We start from the raw sequence: 22,434 nt of genomic DNA, 5'->3' as shown, positions 1-22,434 counted from the left end.
TAAAGGCGTGCGCCACCACCGCCCGGCGATATATGTTATTAATCTTTTGTTAATAGTATATTTATAAAACTCTGGATAAAGGTTTCTATTATCTTTGAGAAAAAAGGAATTAGTTAGTGCTAGAGAGTTGTGGACATATGGCACCATTTAATTACTAAGAAAGACTGATAATCTCTGGTGGGAGGGGCTATGAAGTCAAGGAGCCAAGAAGGCTGCCTGAGGCTCAACAATGTTGGAGCAGTTGCCAGAGTATGTCCTTGGAAGAATATCAAATGGCAGAGCATTAAATCTGAAACACGACATTCTTCTGAGCTTGAATTTATTTGTTTTACAGATTACATTTTATATATATGTATATATATCAATACAAATAAATTCTTTACTCCAAAGACTCAATAGGAAGGTTGAATGCATGATCCTTAGGCCTTCATAAAATTTTTAGACAAGTCTTTTAAATGTGTGATTATGAATCACAATAATGTAGAAAATGGTAATCAAAGGCAAGATGCCCAGTAACTAGAGCTTGAGGGATATGAGGTTGGAGTAGGGTAATGACAGAGAAGTTGCGATCATAGAAAGAAGGGCCCCGACACTTGCCCTCTTTAAACCAACTTTCCTACTGCAGAATTGGAAACATGTTTGGGTGTAGCTCGTTACAGACTTCTTCAAGAATGTCTCAGGATTAGTGAGGTGTGAAGATGACTCAGTCAACAAATGATGCACAGGCATGAGGAACTGAGTTCAGATCTCCAGCACCCATGTAAGAAGTCAAGCATGCCTGGTGCTGTAGTCCTACAAATGGGAAGGTAGAGACAGGAAGATCCCTGCAATCCCCCTGGCTAGCCATGCTGGCCCCATTTTGGTGAGAAACTGCATCTTACAAGGTGGAGAAGTGATAAAGGAAGACATCTGGCATCAACCTTTGGCCTACACACACATACACACACACACACATACACACACACACACAAACACACACACACACAAACACACACACACACCTACACACTTCCCTATACACACACCTACACATCTACATACACTCCTAAACACACACACATGCACACACACACATCTACACACATCCCTACACACACCCCTAGACACACACACACACCTACACACATCCCTACACACACCCCAAGACACACACACGCACATACAAATATACACCTATACACACACCTACACATACACCCCTACACACTCTACACATATCCCTACACACATACCCCTACACACACCCCTTAACACACCCCCTTACATACATCTCTACATACACACACACGCCTCTATATACACTCTTACATACATACCCCAACACACCTACTTATACCTCTGGACACACACACACACACACACACACACACACACACACAACTTGTTAATCAGGATCAAAACAGCTGCACAATGGTTGGGGTTTGTTACATGGGAACATAGTTATCTTAAGGAAGGTAATGATAACATAGTCCTTACTAAAACTAATTAACTTGTACTAAGTAGATTTATAGTCATATAATTTTTTCTGTAGGTGTGCTGGTTGTCTTAAAACCACAGGGTACATGTACAGTTTAGGCAATTGTGAATTAATTTCCATTCTTTCTTATCAGAAACAGCAACTTAATTTGTTTCCACTGTACTCAGTCAGTCCAGTTTCCATTCATTTACCAAGTATTTCAGGCTTATTCTCTCTCAGTTGCTTCATTTAATTTATCTTGCGCTAGAGAGAATAGCTGTAATGTATTTAAACATGACACATTTTAAATGTTTTAAAATAAAAACATAGTTTGTTCTTTTGCTAAGATAAAATAAATAGGCAGCCACCAGTCCATGATTGTTTCTGAACTCAGAATCCTTAGACAAGTGAGCCGAAACTGGAAGGTACTCCATTTAACCAAAAGATTTGGGAACGAAAATAAAAAAAAAAAAAAAAAAAAAAAAAAAAAAAAAAAACTAAAGAAAACCAAACTTAACCCAGTTGTAAACAACCATTGTAAATTCTCTTGGTTTCTACAGTTAGACTGTAAATGCCTGCATGGCTATCCAGGACTGTTATCTCTGGACTGGAGAGGCTGAGGCAAGAAGTTGGTAAGTTCAGGACCAGCCTGGGCTACTTAGTGTCACTTCATCTCAGAAAAAAAGAAAGATGTCTGTTGTGCACACTGCTGACATGGTTCTCTGAATTCTCTGAACATCTGGTTCTGAGAGTGGTCCAGACTTTAATGTTCAGACACTGTTGAATTTTTCTTTAAACACTCTAATGCACATTGTTCTTAAATTGAGACAGGTTTTTCCCCGATCTCTGAAAAATATTTTTATGTGTAAAATATAAGTAGTTAATACATATTCCCTCTCACAAGCTCAAAATGTCAGTTCTTGTCTAAAGTCCACTGTGCTATACAGCACTCACCAGTGAGTGGCAGATTTTCTGTCAGGCTTTCATGTTCTTTATCCGTGAGTTTGATGTCCATACTTTCCAGAACAGTGTCTAGGTTACTGACCTTAACCATTCCTCCTTGGGGAAGAAGAAACAAAAGGAGTTATGAAGAAATTAGCTAATGCTTCCAAATATGCATATAGCTAGGCCTAGTCTTTAATCTTATACTTCAGCACAACTAAAGTATACACGTAGGGTGTGTTTGTATTAGCGAACAATCATTGAAAGTTAGCTCAGCCAATCAGCTGTAATCAAGGCAAGCACGTACAACAGAAATATTCTAAGATTGAAGCATTGCTTGGGATTGGGTCTGCGTGCTTCGAGTTCTACAGCTTTAAAAGTGACCCGTCCAATAAGGTAAGAGCATAGCAAATATAAAGCTGTCTCCAGGGGGCATAGACAGAAAACACAGGGTATGCCTTCCTCTAAAACAAAGTCCTGGCAGCAGGTGAGAGTGACGGCTCCAGGTCCCAATAGTCAATTCTGCTTTGCTGGTACAGTTTAAGATGTATTTAAAACTCTAACCACCCTCTCCACCTGAGTATCACTGACAATACTCTCATCATCCAAAATTCTACAAGGAACATTGCTACCTGACATTATTCCGGGAGTCTGACTGTTGGGGGACTGTCTGCGGCCTAGAAGGGACTGTCATCACACAGCACAGGGCAGACCTTGACAGGATTTCTCTTCCCTTTCTTTTCTTTGTGATCAATTGTGTTGAGGGAAGGAGTGGGAAGGCATCTTAGCTACCACCCACACTTCCTTCTTCATTCTCTGTTAATTGGCTTTAGGGAGAATGATATAGTATAAAAAAAAAAGAAGTTTTTTTTTTTTGATTTATGAAATAAAATAAATTAATAGTCCTTTCAAATTGCTATTGAATGAATTCACAGAGAAATTAGCAATACCTTCTATATGACATTTGGTGTGTCTTTAGATTTTTTTAATGATTATTTGAGGGTGTGAATTAAAAAGGTTCAAAAATGGACATCTTGGGATGATATAATATGGATGGTTTTATCAAAGTACTGAGTGTAGGAAATGGAAAATCTAAATATAGAGACACAGGCACAATTAAAACCCACTGTTATGAATGCATGTGCTGGCTTCTTAGCAGATTTTTCTGCCAATCACACTTCTTACAAACCTTTCATCGCCTTCACTTCTTCCAGCACTCTCTTCTTATGCACCGTTCCAGATTCTACAAGAAAAGAGTGAAATTTATCCCCCAAGGAAAAGAAAGTTACACAATTGCTGAACAAGTGGCTAGTTTTAGTAAGTGAGATTTTTAAAGTATTTTTAGAGAAATCTTCCCTAAAATCCTATGAAATAAAAATAATTTTTAAAAGGTAAATTTTCTTAGTGACAAAAATATATATGGGGAGAGAACTAATGGGGAGCTATCTAGAAACTGTCTCCATTCCCTTCTGTCTCCTCTCCCACACCCTTCTCTCTTTAATAGAACCTTAACTTATTCTCCTTGGTTTTCCTTCTTTCCCTCATGTACTTAGGGCTCAGTAACATGCGTGGTCATGCTGCCACAATTACACCAACTCTGATGGCAGAATTATTGAAGAGCTTGGTGAGTCTTAGATTAAAATTCTACAACAGGGAATATGGGTTTTTTTTTCTATTCATTTTCAGCACTTTGTAGAAGAAACAATAGAAGAGATAAGTTTAGAAAACTATCCACAACCCCTAGGAATCCAGTCCCTTAAAAAAGGCATTTGCTTAACTCACCTTGGATGGGGAGGGCATCCCGTAGTGCCTCCTCTTCTTCTTCAGTGAGTTCAATCCCCATGTCTCTCAGAACTGTTAGTAGTTTGTTGGCATCAATACTATTTTCTTTTGAAAAACAGTAACATTGATATCTGGTCATTAGGAGAACAATCAATTCATGTCCAGTCATAAACACCTCATTTGTTCTATCTCATCGTCAGCTTCAAGTAGTAAGCTGGAAAAATCAAATCACCTTTAACTACAGTTACCAGAGAAACCACAGAGCGTCATCCCTTAATTTTATAAAAGGAATATTCTCTTAGTGCTAAGTTTGTGTGTGGCTGGTACAACTGAGCAGTACTTTTGGTTAAGATTTCTAAGCAATTTAGGACGAGAGATTTATAATTCTGGAAGGGAAATTCTTAATTATGCTATCATTGTGTTCAAAATAGCAGTGATACATGGATTCTCCCAAAAGTTTTAGCTTGTTATTTACCATGCCCATCAAAACAAGGGTTATTTAAATCCCATGGAAGGAAATAATATTATTGATGTATGAAAAGTAGTTCCTTCACATTTCTTTACAAAAATAAAACATTTAAATTGTATTATTAAATCTAAGACAAAACCCCAAGTAAGATTTTTTTGAGCATCTATCTACTAGTTAAGCAGTCATAAGGCAAAATATTCCAATTGGATAACTTGAAAAATTCTAAACATTAATACATGTCAAACCGGATACTCACCAGCAAAATTGTCTATAGAATCTAGCAAGTTCTTCAATTCAACCTTCTGATTATCTGTTAAGAAAACATACATAAAATCTGGGCACTAGTGGCACACACCTTTAATCATATTGACACTAAAGTATAAAGTAGAAGTAAGTTAATGTTTATAGACTCTATAATGTTATCCTATGTTTTCCATCTTCTGAGCTAGAAACACTGTATCATGATTACCAGAGCATGACCTACTATGGGCTAGGGAGTATTGCTTGCAATAGTCAGGAGTCAGTTACAATATTAGATTACCTTCTCCCATAGTGTCGGCTTGATGTTTCTTACACCCCAGAAATCTATTTATTCTGTAGACTCTGTTTATATCATGAACAGGCACTAGGAGTTACAAGTTGCATGTGTTATAAAAATAGTGTTTTAATTTGGATTTTAAAAGGACATCCTCATGTAGTGAGTTGATATTTTCTGTCTCCAGCTTCTTACTCTTTTGCCATGTAAAATATCACTCTGATGATTAATATATTTTATATTATTTATTATATTATTTAATTATTATATTATTTATATTATTAATATATTTATATTTTATAAAGCAGAAAGCAAATATTTATTTGTAAAACCAGTTTAAGAATAATTGCAATGGAGGCATGTTACATAGCTAAAATTGGCTCAGAGACATAAGGCAGTTTAGAATCTCAGAGATTTCTCTTTTATTGCATACAACATGACTCAGAAGTGTTTTGTGTTGTTCACTCCAAAATATAACTTTCTGTTTTTCTAATATCAAGTAACTATATTTAAATGTATTTTTCATGTAACTGAGAAGCTGATAAGACTGTTAACTCAAATATACCCCCAATAATCTGAGGTTTTGCTCATCATCTTACTGACAGCTGAAAGCAACCAGAGAGATCATGAATTGTCCACAGTGTCACCAAATTTCCCCAGAGGAGAACTTCTGTTCCTCGTCTTCTCCTTTAAAAGTAAATAGGCTCTGGAAAGACTCGCATGTAAATGATTCACACATTACATAGCTGGACTTAAGGGTATGGGAGTTATACTTTTAAAAGGTGCATGATTTTAGTATGTGCAGAGCTATGCAGCCATGACCACGACCACCTCACACCTCACATGCATTGGTCTGTAGCTACCACTTCACGCTCCTTCTACTGCTACCAGTCCTACACATTGCATATTAACTGAATACTACAAAAATGTGTGCTTTCATATGCATCTGCCTTAACTGAGTCTCTAATCAATTTCTTCCATCCACTGTACTTCAACATGAGTTCAGCTTTAACCATGATTCAGAATTTGCTTCTAAATTCTTAGAGAGGATGATTGAGAATATGGCCAAAGGATCGTGGGTTTGGGCTGGGAAGTGGGACATTACGCATTCCAGGTATTATAGCCTGAATGTTTGAAGGCCCTTGATGCTGACAAAGTGAGCACGTGTGATCATAGGGCTGTGGTAGCTGTCTCTCTCATTAATATTCTCCATCTTTGAGATGGTATTTTCTGTTCCCAGCCTTAACTTCCATCCTCACTTTCTTAGACTATCTTCCCCCAGATGTTTGTCTTTCTATGATTTTTTTTCTAGTCTTGGTAATAGTTCTATTCACCTTTTTAACATTATCTTTGATCTAAAATTAAAGGAGTTGCTGGCCTATATCAATAATACCCCTTTATTTTATTCTGCATCCAATGTCTGTTTTTATAACTGCTGTCATCCTAATGGAAGAATTCACTTCCAGAGTTCATTCTATTGACACGCGCACATTCTCAAGTGTGTCTGACCGGAACAATTAGATGTACATACTCACCATCGACAGGCACTTCCTCTAGCAAATTATCTATCTCATCTTTTGTGAACTTCATTCCAATGTTTTGCAAAACTGTGTCTATGTTAGCAACATCCACAAGACCGCCTTTGGAAAGGAAGAAAGGAATCTTAAAAGCATGGAATAACCTCAAAATCTGATACAAGCTATTCATCACTGTTAGTTCAAAGCCCAGTGCAGTATGGTTGGTTGTGCAAAGACTGCCAGTAAAATGGGTCCCTAAAACTTTTTCCTGGGAGCTTTTCTAGGGCATGGGGTTAGTTGATATAGCTAACTCCCAAAGCTTGTGCTCTAAGTCCTACGCTGCTTGCAGAAATAAGAAAATGAAAGTCACATAAATATGGGCAACAAGAGGATTAAATCTTGCTTCTAATCCAGAAAAGAACACACAGCCCTTTCCTCAGAGTCATCTCCAAATAGTTTACCTAAGACTTTTGAGCCATTCTTCTGATATTTTTGTCAAATTAGAAAATATTATAGGCATGCAAAATCTTCATGGTGATATGATTAACATCTATGTCACCCAATCAGCTCTAGGAATAAAGTTATGGACACCACAGGAAGAGCATCCTCATTGTCTTCTCAACCTTTCTCCTAGGAGACGCACTGTCATAAATGTAGTGTTCAAATTCTTGTGAGTATTTCATGCATGGGTGGGGAATGGTTTGTACAGTTTTAGAGTTTACATGACGAACCACATCAAAAGCTCATCCTGCCACTTCCACTTGCATTATTTTTGTACTTTCATGCGTGTTCATATCCAAACATAGAACTCTTCATTCATGTTACTTCCTATTGCTCTATGATAACAATGACCCATGACATGTTGATCCATTCTCCTATAGATGGATATTTAGGTCATTTGCAAGTTCTTGTTATAAGAAACAGCATTGATTGCGATAACGCTGTATGTGTATGCATGTGTAAGGCCGAATGGCCCAAGAGACAAGCTCCCCCTCCTCTGCAACCCACACATTTCAGTAGAACAGCTGGAAAAAAATATGCATATATTTAACATTCTGTAATTTTACCTAGTCTCCTTTGAAAGTGATGAGCGAATTCATACTTTATCGATGCATGAAGGTTCCATTGTTTGCTATGGTTGACCAGATTGGTACTGTTTGATTTTTATACTTTTTGTTGAACCCAAGATGTGTGTGATAGTTTGCTGCTTTTTCATTTAGATTTTTACAGTTGTTGATGGCATAAAGCATCTTTTATAATACTGATTGTCAAATTTCTACTACATTTCCTAGTTTAATACTTGCTATTTGATTTGTTCTTGCTGATTTGTGGGTGTATCCTAAATTCTACATACTCTCCTTCATATGTTTAAAAATAACCAATGTGTCAAAACTAGAAAAAAACCCTTTACTTATTTTTAGATTTTTGAGGATTCTCCATACTGATTTCCATAGTGGTTATACTAATTTGCAGTCCCACCAGCAGTGAATGAGGGCTCACTCCCCCAGACACTCATCAGCATTGTGGTTCGTTGTTTTGTTGATCTTAGACATTCTGACTGTGATGAGATGAAAGTTGTTCTAATTTGCATTTCCCTAACTGATAAGGATGATGAACACTTCTTTAGAGTGTGTCTTTGCCATTTTCATTTCTTGTATTGAGAACTCTCTGTTCAGACCCATAGCCCATTTTTTCAATCAGGTGATTTCTTTCCTTGATTCTTTGTATTTTGAGTTCTTTATATATTCTTTTATTATTAAATTAATTTATTTTTTACACTCCATATTCCATTACCCACCCCCATTCACCCTCCAAATGCTTCACATCCCACACCTCCTTTCCACCCCACCCCCTGTCTCCACGTGGATGCCCCCACCTACCACCCCACCTGACCTCTAAACTCTCTGGGGCCTCCAGTCTCTTGAGGGTTAGGTACATCATCTCTGAATGAACACAAACCATAATGGCACCCATACAATAGCTGCCTAATCAGACTTAAGGCGTAATAAATAGAAAGGACTAGAAAATCAGCCAACTACTTGGATTAGTGAGGTCATGCATCTTAGAAGGAAGACAGCTACCACTATAGCTTTACTAGACCAGCACAGCACCTAACTGCATTCTAAACATATCCTTTTAAATATAGATAAGCATAACTCTTAGCCCCTGTCAAAGAAGCTTCTTTTTATAGAAGACAGAGGGCATTACAGAAAAACACAACAGGTGCAAAGATCAAGAAAGACTATGATGCCCAATCCCAGTGCACAGTGGTTTGAATATTCTTGGCCCATGGGAAGTGGCACTATTAGGAGGTGTGGGCTTATAGGAGGAGGTGTGGACTTTTCGGAGGAAGTGTGTCACTATGGGGGATGGGTGTTGAGGCCTTATGCTTAAACTCTACCCAGTAGGAAGAGACTCTCTTCCTAATTGACGGCAGAACAGTGTCTTCTCTTGGTTGCTTTCAGATCAAGGTGTAGAACTCTCTCAGCTCTTTTTCCAGCACCATGTCTGCCTGCCTGTTGCCAAGTTTCCCACCACGGTGATAATAGACTGAACCTCTGAAACTCAAGTCAGCCCCAATTAAATGTTTGCTTTTATAAGAGTTGGGTTCTTTGTATATTTTGGATATTAGCCCTCTATTGGGTTTAGCTTGGTAAAGATCTTTTCCCAATCTGTAGGTTGCCTGAAGATCATTCTTAGGGTGTTTTGGTGAAGAATGTGGCTGCTTTTTGTACTTTCCTGGAGAGTCGGCCTGAGACTAAGGTGAAGAGATTCAGATTGGTTGCATTGAGGGAGGAGGTTTCAAAAAAAAGCCTAGCATAAACTGTGTCCTCTGGTTTACTCTCATGAAGAGCATTTTGGTCAAGCATAGCAAGCTGAGAAAGGAGGAAAATGTATGGCTCATATATTAAAGAGGAAACAGGAAGTGGAATGGAACTGAATCCTGTATTCAAGGAGATAAATGGTTAAAGGGATGATAACCTCAGAACACGATCCTACCCAGCTAAGCTTATTGTTTATGTGTTTGCCTTTGAACAAGGGTGGTAGTTGTATCTAGGCATTATGATGACCTATTTATTGTTTTCATTTGGACATAGGAGATATTATCATGAATCAAATTGAAAAGGGATGAGTTGTGATGGCTATTCTTGGTTGTTGACTATATCTGAGTTCAAGGTAAGTCTACAGAACAAGTTCTAGGACAGCCAAGCTTAGGCAGTGAAGGATTTGGAAAACAGAAAGCTGGTAAGAATGTAATGGAACAAGGGGAGTCATGTTCCATGGCAGAACATGAAAGCTTCTGCCATGTGGCTCTGGCTTTATAGTCAATAATAGAAGGAACTACTGGGACAATTGATGCTGGTTAGCTGGAGCTGAGAAATTAGCAGTGATTAAGAAGCATCACCGAGGCAAAATCTTCTGTGAAGTGTTTTCTAAGAACACAAAAAGCTGTGTTCCAGAGATATCCAAGGTTGTACCTTATGCCGCAGCTGAACGTGGTAGTGTATAAGAATCACCTAGGTGGTACTAGTTTTGTAGACATGAAGAGTTCATGAAGAACAGTTGAAGCTTGGCATTCTGAGAGGCCAGAAAAGGCCATTAGTAGAGGTACAGCCTCAGTCATAGTTTACAGCCCAAGACTGAATGTGTCATGCAAAGAAGTTGAGGCTTACCACCATGAAGAGAGCTTATGAGAGTTTATTTGTGAAGCTTAGTTGCACAGGAAGACCCCAGCATATTGGAGATGCCAGTACCATCGGCTGACCACCAAGAACAGTAGCAGCAATGGAGTAGAGTCAACCAGAGCCTAGAATGCTACAGAGGGCAGTGCTGGAGAAGGGACCCAGACCCTTTGGAGGAGCACAGAAGATCATGTGTGGATCCCATACAGTAGAACAAGAAGCTGTAACATTCAAGTTGCCTTGGGGGCCCCAAGATGTTAGAGATGCCAGGGGCACAGAATGCCTGCAAAGGAAAGTTCTTAATGGAGTGGAACCAGATCAAGAAAAAGAAATGTGTTGCAGTCAACAAAGATGAAAGGAGTTGGAGAGCTGAAGAGTGCTTTGACACGAGATGTGGAGATTCAGAGTTTGGAGGTTGTCAACCTGGTTTTTGGACTTGTCTTTTTGGTCCAGTATTTCCTCACTATGACATTTTGGAATGGTAATACAGATCATGTGCTATTGAAAGTATATGATGTGCTTTTTGAGTTTGATTTTATAGGAGATTATAGTTAAAAGATTGAATGAACCTCAGAATAGACTTTGAATTTTGAACTTTTAACATTGTTGAGACTGAAAGAGACTATGGACTTTTGAAGTTGGACTAAATGTATTTTGTATTGTGCTATGGGTAGGTATGACCCCCATAAGCTCATTAGCTATGACAAGCCTTTGTGGGACAGAGAGTGGAATGTGGTGGTTTAAATATGTCTGGCCCATGGGAAGTGGTCCTATCAGGTGGTGTGGCCTTGTTGGGGGAAGCGTGTCACTGTAGGGGTGAGCTTTGAGGTCCTATGCTTTAGCTGCCTGCAGAAGAGAATTATCTCCTGGTTGCCTTTAGACAGATCAAGATGTAGAACTCTCTGGTTCTCCAGCACCATGTCTGCCTGCATGTTCCCATGCTTCCCACCATAATAATAATGGACTGAACCTCTGCAACTGTAAACCAGCCCCAATTAAATGTTGTCCTTAAAAGAGTTGCCTGGGCCATGGTGTCTCTTTACAGCAATGGAAACCCTAACTAAGACACAGTGGATCTATCTACAATTCAGCTCCTGCAAATAAAAGTCAGGGAACACTCAGAAGGTGGGGTAGAAGAGGTAGCCGTGAGCAGATCTCATCAACTAAGAATAAAGCTAGAGTTTGACAGCTTTGAGACTGAGGACAGGAGGAGATCAAACTCGGAGCAGCTTATCTGTTATTTGCTGCTTCATGGGCTCAGAACACTGAAGTTCAGGAGTGTACTGGATACCCACAATAAAATCCCTGTAGCAAGGATATTAATGCTCAGGAAGACTTGGTACCAGTCTTAGTGCTGCGGTTGCTCCCCAGATTCCCAATGCATTCGGGAGACATCCTCTAGTTAAATCATTAGCTTTGATATGATCTCTGGAGTCTCAAGACAGTGAGGGGTATCAGCCCAACCTACAGAACACAAGGCTAAGTGTCTCTGGCAGAGGTTTCTAGTACACAAAGAAAAAAGACTACCTCGGTGAAGACAGCTCTGGTGGATGCCAGACATTCCATCAGTGCAGACTTAGCAGCAGCAGAAATCATGAGGGGAAATGACATCCACATTTAAGGGCCAGGTGAAGGTACTGTTAACATTCCTGTCTCATTTTGTTGTCGTTGTTCCTTCCCCACCCCCACTCCCTGGGATTCCTTGCTTTCTGTTATTACAGAGTACTACATCATAGACAACAGCATTTTTTACTTTATTGTGTTTTAACATACTCTTGTTGTTCTTCAGATATTCATGTAGTTAGATCTACGCATTTTCTAATTTAAAGGCAATATATTTTTCTTTTCCTAGTTTCTAGTTACTTTCCTTTTCCCAACTTTCTCCTTCTCTGCATTTAGTAGTATTTGGTTTTACTTTATTTTTTTTCCTAACTGTTCATGACACATACACAGACACACGTGGATGTGTGTGTGCCTATATATACTATACGTATTTATTTATATATGTGCATGTATGTCATGGCGGTAGAAAGGGAAAGAGGGGGAAAAGATCTTCAGTTTTGGAGAAATGGAGCGGATGATGGAGTGTGTGTGGCAAGGAAGCTGGAAAGGAGACTAAGCAGGGCAAAGGAAGATTTCTGGGTAGAAGAGGGCACGAGGTGTGTGGGGGGAAGCAGGGTCAATGGGAAGAATGAGAACAAAGTTTACTGACATAAAGGTGCCTCATTAATGCATTACTTTGTACAATTTACCAAATAATTAATTTAAAAGCATTTTGAATGAAAAGAGCAGTTCAAGAGTATGTTTGGTAAAATCAACACAGAAACTATGCTTGTAAAAATAACATAAATGTACTGACAAGATTCTAAACCTAGAGAATACAACACAAGCTTCACATTCACGAGCCTTTTTGTAGTCGCTTACTTTTGGAGGCAACTGCCGTTTCGAACAACCTCTTCCTGTGCACCTTCCTGTTGGCTGTAAGGACAGAAGTCAGGTCACCAGAGGTGCTGAAGCAAGGGAATACTAAGGCTCTAACTTCACCATTCACCTAGAAGAGCTGCATTTCTTATTTACAAAAGATGGAAAACAACTCAAACTGCAAGACATTCTGAACATGGCTTCCTTTTGCAAACATTCTATCCTGCTCAAACAAAACAGAGGCGTCTTAGTTTGTCCCTGTCCTCTCTTTAATTTCTCCATTTTTTTTCCTCCCAGTACTCTCTCAGCCATTCACCTTTACATATAAACCTGTAGAATTTTGAAGATATTTTTCTCACTGGAATAAAAAATAAAAACGGGATCACCTTTTTCTAATCTAATACAAGATAAGTGATTAACAGTGCAGATCATTGCAAACTGTAATGGCACAGCTGGGATTACTTTCTAGTGAGTGGGATAGCTTCTAAACTTTTTTTTTTTTTAGGTTTCAAATATCAAATATAAGTAGTCATGAAAATTTTAGAAAATTTAAAACTTGTGGTGCCCTTCCCCATCAAAACACACAGACTATTCCCCGCCTTCCAGAGCTGTGAAAGCCAGCCAGCAGGAAGAGAGTTCCCTATAAGCCAGCCAGCAGGAAGAGAGTTCCCTATAAGCCAGCCAGCAGGAAGAGAGTTCCCTATAACCCCAGTGTGTAGTGTTTTCAGCAAATAGGCTCTTGCCATCTGGTTATGGTGGGTAATTATGCACAGTGACAGTATTGCTCTATATTGTTCTGGGGGACTCTGAGACCTCTCTGACCAACAAGCAGGGAAACTGAGCCTGAGATTTTTATTTAATAACCATATCTTCTGGGAAATCCACTGTTCACCCACAAGTGGGACCTCTGTTCAAATTATTTTTCTAAAAAAAAAAAATTGTGGTTTTAATTAGCTTACAAACAAGCAGGGCTTCATGTGACTTCTTAAAGCTTACAGTTTTTATTTCCTTTAATTTACTTATTTATTCACTTTACATCCCAATCCTAGGCCCTATCTCCTCCCAGTTCCCCCTCTCACACGGCCCCTCTCCTCCCCTCCCCTTCCCTTCACCTCTGGTTACCTCAAGTCACTGCAGGACTAGGCACATCCTCTCCCACTGAGGCCAGACAAGGCAGTTCAGCTAGAAGAACATATCCCACATACAGGCAACAGCTTTTGGGATCGCCCCGTTCCAGCTGTTTGGGATCCACATGAAGACTAAGCTGCACATCTGCTACGCATGTGCAGGGGACCTACCCCTCATACGCTCTCCGATTGGAAGTTCAGTCTCTGGGAGCCTCCAAAGGTCTATGCTGGGGGGGGGGGGTTGTTTGTTTGTTTTTTGTTTTTTTTTTTTAAATGCTTACCATTAACTGGAAGCACGCTCTCTAATTGAGAACATTCATTTTCTGTGAGTTCTATTCCCATTTTTTCTATAGCACTTTTTATATCTTTGATGTTGACTTCTCCTCCTTAAAAATAAAGAAATTGAATGTAGGTAAGAATGTAAATGAGACAGGAAGGCCTCTGAGGTTTAGAAAACATACACATTTGCTTATTAACCAGCAGCTTCCAAAGCTTCACAATATAGGGCCTCGAGACCAGGGCACCAATCACCACAAAAGCAACTGTCCCTTAAAATGTAGACTCTGCAGTTATGGGACACAGCCAGAAGGGACACAGGTTAGACAGTGTAAGCCATTTACAACATCATAGACAGTTGATTCAGCAAATTCAGCAATTCTGCTTTCCTTTAGTTATGAATGGCATTATCTTTAGTTTTATTTAACTACTTATTGTGCTAGCTCAGCCCAGGGTGCTTTTTCTCCAGTACGAATTTATTTCTACTAAGAAGTTAAGAAGATGTACTATTTCAGGTTTACTTTTTGTATATTTATCCATAATCTACTCCTGTTTATCAGACATATCTCTGAATTTCTCTGGAAGGAGAGATGTTGGCCTTGACCAGAATACTATCCATCGGTAAGTCTGCATGCTTAATTCTGAACTCAGCTCCTTGTAACCAAATGAGTAGCAAGAAGGACTGACTCAGCCCACATGTCAGAGCTTTAGCTCCGTGGGCTGCCCTCCATGGGCAGCATGGCCCTACCATATCAGAGCTTTAGCTCCGTGGGCTGCCCTCCGTGGGCAGCATGGCCCTACCATACACTCTACTCTAAATGTGTCAATTTACCCCATTTCACTTGTTTCTTACATTGTCTTAAAATGGCTTAATACGTGGTGTGTTCATAACATTTTGACTCTGACCCAGCCTTTCTGCTCTGTCTTCTCTAGGCTTCCTTACTTAATGTTAAATCTGATAGCTTTGATTGTGATAAGAAAAAAATTCTTCCTGAAGTTCATAGTATACACATTAAGCTACAGTTTAGAGTATATCTTGGAGAATAGAGAACTTTGCATCAAGGCAGTACACTGGCATATATTAAATATGGGAAATCCAAAGTTAGAGTGTTCATGTAATATTCACAGGACTACTTAAGAGTATAAGAAGCAGTTAAAAAAGTTTAAGTTTATCCATCTCACTGGTAAACCATAATTGTCTAGAGAAGAAAAATGTTCTTATGAAAGGTAGTAGATCGTTTAGGCTTCACAGGATATGAAATCTTTATCACAGCTACATAGCTTTATCCTGGCAGTGTGAAAGAAGATATCAATAGTACATAAGCTAACAGAGATGGTTATTGTATAATAAAGTGTTTTCCCAAAAAAATTATTTGGCTGAAGAGTCGTGGTTGGCCACTTGGTATTCTGGATAATTAAATGGAAATATTTTCTGAACTGAAGTGGTAAAATGGTAGAACGAAATGCGAGCATCAGAAGGGAGTATCAGAATGTGAGAGGAGGGGCACAGAGCTTTCCCTCACCTGTAACTTCTGTCACTGCAAGCATCAGTTGACCAAGTGGAACTTTTCCATCAGCTGTAAGGAAATGCAAATTTTATTGTTAATTTAAAAAGCTACATATAAAATAAACCAGAAGTTGGTAAACTGCAAAAGAAGAGACAAACCAAAATCCATTAAGTTTTAATCTGTATCTTTTTATCTTTATCTCTTTATCAAGCTTAAGAATATAAACCACAGATAATCTATCTAACCTCCACATATCAGAGGAGAAATTATGCCAATTTAATTTTAAAACTGAGAAAATGTCATCATTCTCTTCTACACAACTGCCCTTCTGCACTCCTGCCTTTTGAGAATGTAGAACTGAGACTCTTTATGGTAGCTATTTTTACATTTGATCATAGCCAAAATTCCAAGAAGCAATACACTGAGTCTTAAATATGAGTAAGACTTAAAGAGTTGAGGCACTATCAAGGCAAAAACCACTTTACAGACAGGATACAATAGAAATCGGCTTTTTTTTTCAATTAGGAAAGACTCTGGGCTGAAGATAACTGATGTTTTTCTTTTTTTTTTTTTTTTTTTTTTTTGGTTTTTCGAGACAGGGTTTCTCTCTGTAGCCCTGGCTGTCCTGGTACTCACTCTGTAGACCAGGCTGGCCTCGAACTAGGAAATCCACCTGCCTCCGCCTCCCAAGTGCTAGGATTAAAGGCGTGTGCCACCACCGCCCAGCTTATGTTTTTCTTTTTAGCAAAGTATTGTACACATAAATATATCATTGTTTATAAAAAACTGTAAAATGGGAGTGGAATGATTGATGGACTCAGGACAACTATTTGAGGAATACTAAAATATAACAATTAAGTCATGGCTTCTCATTCTTAGTTTCTGAGCTACACCTTTACACTGGTCTTTGCGAGGTTGTTACTGTGGTACTGTGCATGATGACGTCAAGGTCTAGAAGAGTGCCGCCCAGGATGCTCAGCAAGTAATGCTGCTTGCTGCCCAGTGAACTAAGTTTGACCCCCCAGGATGTACTGTGAGAACTGATTCCTTCAACTGTTCTCAGTTCTCCCTACAAGCAATGTGGCACGTACTATCATGTGAAACATCCACAGTCACGTGACTAATAGTTTCTGCCTTGCCTTACCAGTTCAAAGCTCTCCTCTAAGACCCCAATGGACTTACAGCTCTCTTCATCAGATAGCAGAATCTTCATTACGCTTTCTTGCTCCTCTGGTGTAAGTTTCACTCCCAGCTTTCCCAGGACAGAGTTCACATTATCAAGTTTAACTTCTCCGTCTTTAAAGCCACACAGGAATAGAAAATGAATTTAAGACACAAGTGTATTTTTGCACATGCACTATCTGAATTTAAAGGTTTTAGTTTTTACTGCAATGAAGACAGAAGAGGAAAACGTACTTAAATGAATAAGACTTTTGTGTTTGAACTTCCATTTAGCTCATATAAGAGCATTAAATAACCAATATAAAAAACTGGACAGTGAGGAGGCTCACTGGGGAGAGACACTTGCCTCCAGTCCTGAGACTGCCACAGCGGAAGGAGAGGACCAGTTCCCTACAAGTTGTCCTCTGTACATGCACACACACACACACACACACACACACACACACACACACATACACAGAGACAGAGAGACAGAGAGAGAGACACAGAGACAGAGAAACAGAGAGACAGACAGGAGACAGACACAGACACAGAGACAGACACAGAGAGACAGAGACAGAGATAAAGAGAGAGACAGAGAAGCAGAACTTGCAGAAACAGGCACAGATATGATAGAGATGAGAGAGGGACAAAGGAGAGAAGTCAGAAATGGAGCATCTTCCTTTAAATCTTACTGTGAGTCAGCCATCTTCCCTGCAAACAATTCATGAAATGAGATCTGGGGATCTTCCCCTTGCTGAGCTAGGTTACAGGTCCCAGTGGCCAGCTTTTATAGCATAGAATAAATATGTGCAAGAAGGGTGAGGTAATGAGGAGAGCTCAACCAGACCACTTTGGTTGCAGAGATCACTAAGAGTGACATCAGTTGGAGGCTGTACAGACAGTTGCTGGGCAGATGTAGGCTGTTGTTGTGTGTTTTAGTAAGGTCTTACTGTGTAGCCCTGGCCAGTCTGGAACAAGCTGTATAGGCCAGGCTGAGATGTTGTTGTTTGTTTATGTTGGTGGAGGTAGGGTTTCCCTGTGTAGTTTTCACTGAATGAACTCATGACTCACTACCTCAGTCTACCAAGTGCTAGACATTTTGAATATATATGGCTATATCTAGCTCAGAAACAGTGTGTGTGTGTGTGGTGTTTTTGTTGTTGTTGATGGTGGTGTCTTTGTACAAGGATGTGATCTTGACAGTATTAATCATAAAAATTATGATGAAAACAACTGAATAGATTACACAAAGGGATATAGACAAGACTGACACTCTAAACAACTAAAGTTAACCTTAAAGGTTTCAAATGTTTCTGCTTTTCTCTTCATGCTCTTCACTTACCACTCATGGATACCACAACATCCAACATTCTGTTCTGAAATACACGATCCGAAGCTATAAAAAAAAGGGGAAAAACCATGTCAGAAGGGAGATGTAAGCTCAACCCTTTCATTACTTCAGTTAGATATCTATATATGATTCTGTGGGTGTTCGAACTCATTATTAGTAAAATGGAGTAATAGGAAAGAACACTGTCTCAGTGTGACACACACATGTACACATACATATATACACATACATATATATATATACACACATACATATACACACATACATATACACACACATATATACACATACATATACACACATACATATACACACACATAAACATACATATACACACATGTGTATATATATATGTATATATATATACATACATACACACACATACATATATATGCATACATACAGTTTTGGTAACTAAGGGATTGGTATCTGAGAGAAACACATGCTATTCAAGCAGTCTCCCTCCCATTCTTTCCTTTCCCTGTCCTTCCTCCCTCCTAATCTTTCTCCCTTCCCCCCTCCCACTCTCCTGCCCTCTCTTCTTTCTCTTATTCACAGTTTCCTCTGTTTTCTTCTTAGGATTAAGTTGTTGCCACAGTCTAAAAGGGGATCTTTTCCCATGTTCCAGTGACAAAGCTTATGGCTGAAGGGTTTGGTAGATGACAGGCAAATCTAAACAACAGGTGTCCTTAGTTTTCTAACTATTTCTAGTTTTCAGAAGGAATAAGCAAAAATGTAAAACCATTTACATAGGCTCTGAAGAGAAGCCATCTGGCGGTCTTAGCAGTCACTGTTTTCAAAGCTTACCATCAAAGGGTAGTACTTCCTTTAACTCTCTGATCCCTTCATCTGTGATCTCTATCCCTGTGTCTTCCAGAACTTCCTTCATGTCACTTCTATGAATCTTTTTTCCTTTGAAAACATGAAATCTAATATTAGAGAATAGACATTTCACAAAATAGTGAAAAATTTACTTCCTGGATAATGCATCATCCCCTAGGCCAAAATGTAAAAGCCTGAAACCACACATTTATCCACATAGAATTACAGGGAACAACAAATAAAATATATCCCCTTAACATTTACAAATTGGGAGTCTTCAGCTGTGATGGTGCATACCTGTTATCCCAGTACTTAGAAGGTACAGGAAAGAGGATCAAGAGTTCAAGGCTTGCCTCAGCAACATAGAGTCTGAGTATAGCCTTGGCTACATGAAACCCTGTCTTAGGAAAAAAAAACCAAAAAGCCACAAAGAGCTTTTACTCCTTGGTTCCACTCTTCTTTCAAAGAAAAGCAGTTTGTGTTAGGGTTGGTCTTGTGTGCTGTGTGTTCACATGCTGAGCTCTGTGCCCCAAGATAAGGTTGCAGTCTGGACACAGGCACTGTATGTTGACCAATGTGCTGTAAAGAAGGCTCCCCAGTAATCCCTCACTGGACAATAAAAGGCTAGAGCGAGAGAAAGAGGAAGGCAAGACTTGAGATCAAGTAGGGGGTCTCAGGAAGAGACCACAAGGAGAGAGGAGAGAGAAGGTCGCCATGAGGCAGGAGGGATCATGAGCAAGTGGCCAAGAGGAGCTTGCCCTGAGGCTCAGTTGGCAAGTAATGGGGCATTTATCTGGTTATTAATAGCCAAGCTGGGCTATAGTAGACTCAGAATCTGCCTAGTTTAGGTTATAGCTTGTTAATAAATTCTGATATCTCTGTGTTTATTCAGGAACTAGGCAGGAAAGAGTGGGGCAGAAACCCCTCATTAAAATACTGCAACAAATTTGTTTTCATAATCAATGTATCAAATCACAGATAGGAAACATGTTTCATCATCATTTATTTTATTTATGATCCAAATAATATAACTTTCACCTTTTAATGATAATAATAATAATTTGATCCTGTACAATGTTAATTTTCCTAGTTAACATTTTTTAAATAAATAACCTTTGGTCTTTCTTACTCACACAGTCATACTAACATAAAATTTTATCTGAATTGTTAAAGATCTAAGCTCTTGTCAAGTGTTTTATAGCTCAAAGGTGGAAAGTTAGAATGTGTATATTTGTATGGGTTGAGAAAGCATCATTTAACAGTGTAAATACAGAGATTTCATTTGAAAAAAATCTATTAAAATAGTGGAGTATAGATTACTGTAGGACCATCTCGTCACAAAAACCCTCAGAAGATGAGAAACAAGGAAAGCTGTCTCAGTTGTTTCTGAGCTCTAGAGAACAGCAAAAAGTTTTCAGCAAATAAGCAAACGCTGATGGGGAGGAAAGAACCGTGGATGAGAAGGGGACATAGAAAGCCCTTCGTCCGCTAACTTAGCCTTTTCACAGCCACCATCGTCAACTATTTCTGATTGCCCATCTCAGTCTGCGAAGACAAAAGACTTAAAGAGTATTTCACTTACCTGTGAAAGTTGCTACTTTATCTAAAAATGTTTCCATTTCCACTTCCCCATGAACTGTAAGAAAATGTACACACAACATTCTTTTAGAAATTTGAAGCATAAGAAATTCAATAGCATTTATCAGCAACTGAATTTTAGCCTATGCCTTCCCCAGTGAGCACAAGGTCCATGAAGTGAACTCACTACTTATTATAAATGTGCTTCCCAAAACACTGGATTTGATATACTGTCATAAAAGATGAAATTCTGGACAGGAACTCCGCCAGCCCAGTGACTCGGGTTCCTTTCGGTATGTCTGGGCTGGTATCCTCAGCAGACCTTGGGCGAAAGCTCTGCAGCCAGTCCCACAACACCCAGAGGAAGGCCCACTCCCAGGTGTTCTAACAAGCCCAGGATCCCAGAATCACAGGGTCACAGAGACAGCTTGACTCTGAGGATTTCTGACACAACCAGGATCAGAGGAAGGACAGGCTCCAGTCAGATTTAACAAGGGCAGGTAGCACTAGAGTTAACCAGATGGCCAGGGGGCAAGCATAAGAAAATAAACAACACAAACCAAGGTCACTTGCCATCATCAGAACCTAATTCTTCCACTATAGCAAGTCCTGGACACACCATTACACTGGAAAAGCAAGATTCAGATCTAAAATCACTTCTCATGGTGATGATACAGGACTTTAAGAAAGACAAATAGTAACCTCAAAGAAATACAAGAGAACACAGGTAAAAAGCTAGAAGCCCTTCAAGATGAAACACAAAAATCCCTTAAAGAACTACAGGAAAACACAATCAAACAGGTGAAGGAAATGGGCAAAACCATCCAGAATCTAAAAATGGAAATAAATACAATAAAGAAAACAGAAAGAGAGACAACCCTGGTGATGCAAAACCTAGGAAAGAAATCAGGAGTCATAAATGCAAGCATCACCAACAGAATGCAAGAGATAGACAAGAGAATCTCAGGGGTAGAAGACACCATAGAAAACATTGACACAACAGTCAAAGAAAATGCAAAAAGCAAAAAATTCCTAACCCAAAACATCCAGGAAATCCAGGATGGAATGAGAAGACCAAACCTAAGGATAATAGGTATAGAAGAGAGTGAAGATTCCCAATGTAATGGGCCAGCAAATATCTTTAACAAATTTATAGAAGAAAACTTCCCTAACCTAAAGAAAGAGATGCCCATGAACATACAAGAAAGCCTACAGAACTCCAAATAGACTGGACCAGAAAAGAAATTCCTCCCGACACATAATAAAAACATCAAATGCACTAAACAAAGAAAGAATTTTAAAAGCAGTAAGGGGAAAAGGTCAAGTAACATATAAAGGCAGGCCTATCAGAATTACACCAGACTTCTTACCAGAGATTATGAAAACTAGAAGATCCTGGGCAGATGTCATACAGACCCTACAAGAACACAAATGCCAGCCCAGGCTACTATACCCAGCAAAACTCTCAATTACCATAGATGGAGAAAACAAGATATTCCATAACAAAGCCAAATTTACACAATATCTTTCTACAAATCCAGCCCTACAAAGGAGAATAGATGGAAAACATCAACATAAGGAGCAAAACTATACCCTAGAAGAAGCAAGAAAGTAGTCTTTCAACAAATCCACACAAACCTAATTCCACCTCTTACAACAAAAACAACAGGAAGTGACAATTACTTTTTATCAATATATTAATATGAAAATTAATATTACCAACATATCCTAATCAACTGAAATCCAATAATATGAGGAATTAGAAATTTGTTGATTGTCATCCAATGGTCTCTCTAATTTGGT

General features: G+C 39.1%; 1 protein-coding gene across 2 annotated transcripts in view; it reads right to left on the bottom strand.

Moving 5' to 3' along the window:
* The window catches only part of Efcab3 (EF-hand calcium binding domain 3), a 316,604-nt gene that overhangs the window by 248,513 nt on the left and 45,657 nt on the right, over nucleotides 1–22,434 (bottom strand). For both annotated transcript variants that reach the window (XM_031352655.1, XM_031352656.1), the window contains exons 16-27: nucleotides 20,636–20,689; nucleotides 19,039–19,143; nucleotides 18,223–18,276; nucleotides 16,899–17,012; nucleotides 15,732–15,785; nucleotides 14,214–14,318; nucleotides 12,809–12,862; nucleotides 6,720–6,824; nucleotides 4,906–4,959; nucleotides 4,181–4,285; nucleotides 3,588–3,641; nucleotides 2,411–2,515 (exon numbers count right to left, since the gene is read on the bottom strand). In XM_031352655.1, coding sequence (XP_031208515.1) covers nucleotides 2,411–2,515; nucleotides 3,588–3,641; nucleotides 4,181–4,285; nucleotides 4,906–4,959; nucleotides 6,720–6,824; nucleotides 12,809–12,862; nucleotides 14,214–14,318; nucleotides 15,732–15,785; nucleotides 16,899–17,012; nucleotides 18,223–18,276; nucleotides 19,039–19,143; nucleotides 20,636–20,689 — 963 coding nt within the window. The remainder of the gene's footprint in view (nucleotides 1–2,410; nucleotides 2,516–3,587; nucleotides 3,642–4,180; nucleotides 4,286–4,905; nucleotides 4,960–6,719; nucleotides 6,825–12,808; nucleotides 12,863–14,213; nucleotides 14,319–15,731; nucleotides 15,786–16,898; nucleotides 17,013–18,222; nucleotides 18,277–19,038; nucleotides 19,144–20,635; nucleotides 20,690–22,434) is intronic.

Source organism: Mastomys coucha, unplaced genomic scaffold, assembly GCF_008632895.1.
Source record: "Mastomys coucha isolate ucsf_1 unplaced genomic scaffold, UCSF_Mcou_1 pScaffold5, whole genome shotgun sequence".
NCBI lineage: Eukaryota > Metazoa > Chordata > Mammalia > Rodentia > Muridae > Mastomys > Mastomys coucha.
The sequence above is the reverse complement of the archived record's forward strand: the minus strand, read 5'-3'. Positions and strand labels throughout refer to the sequence as shown.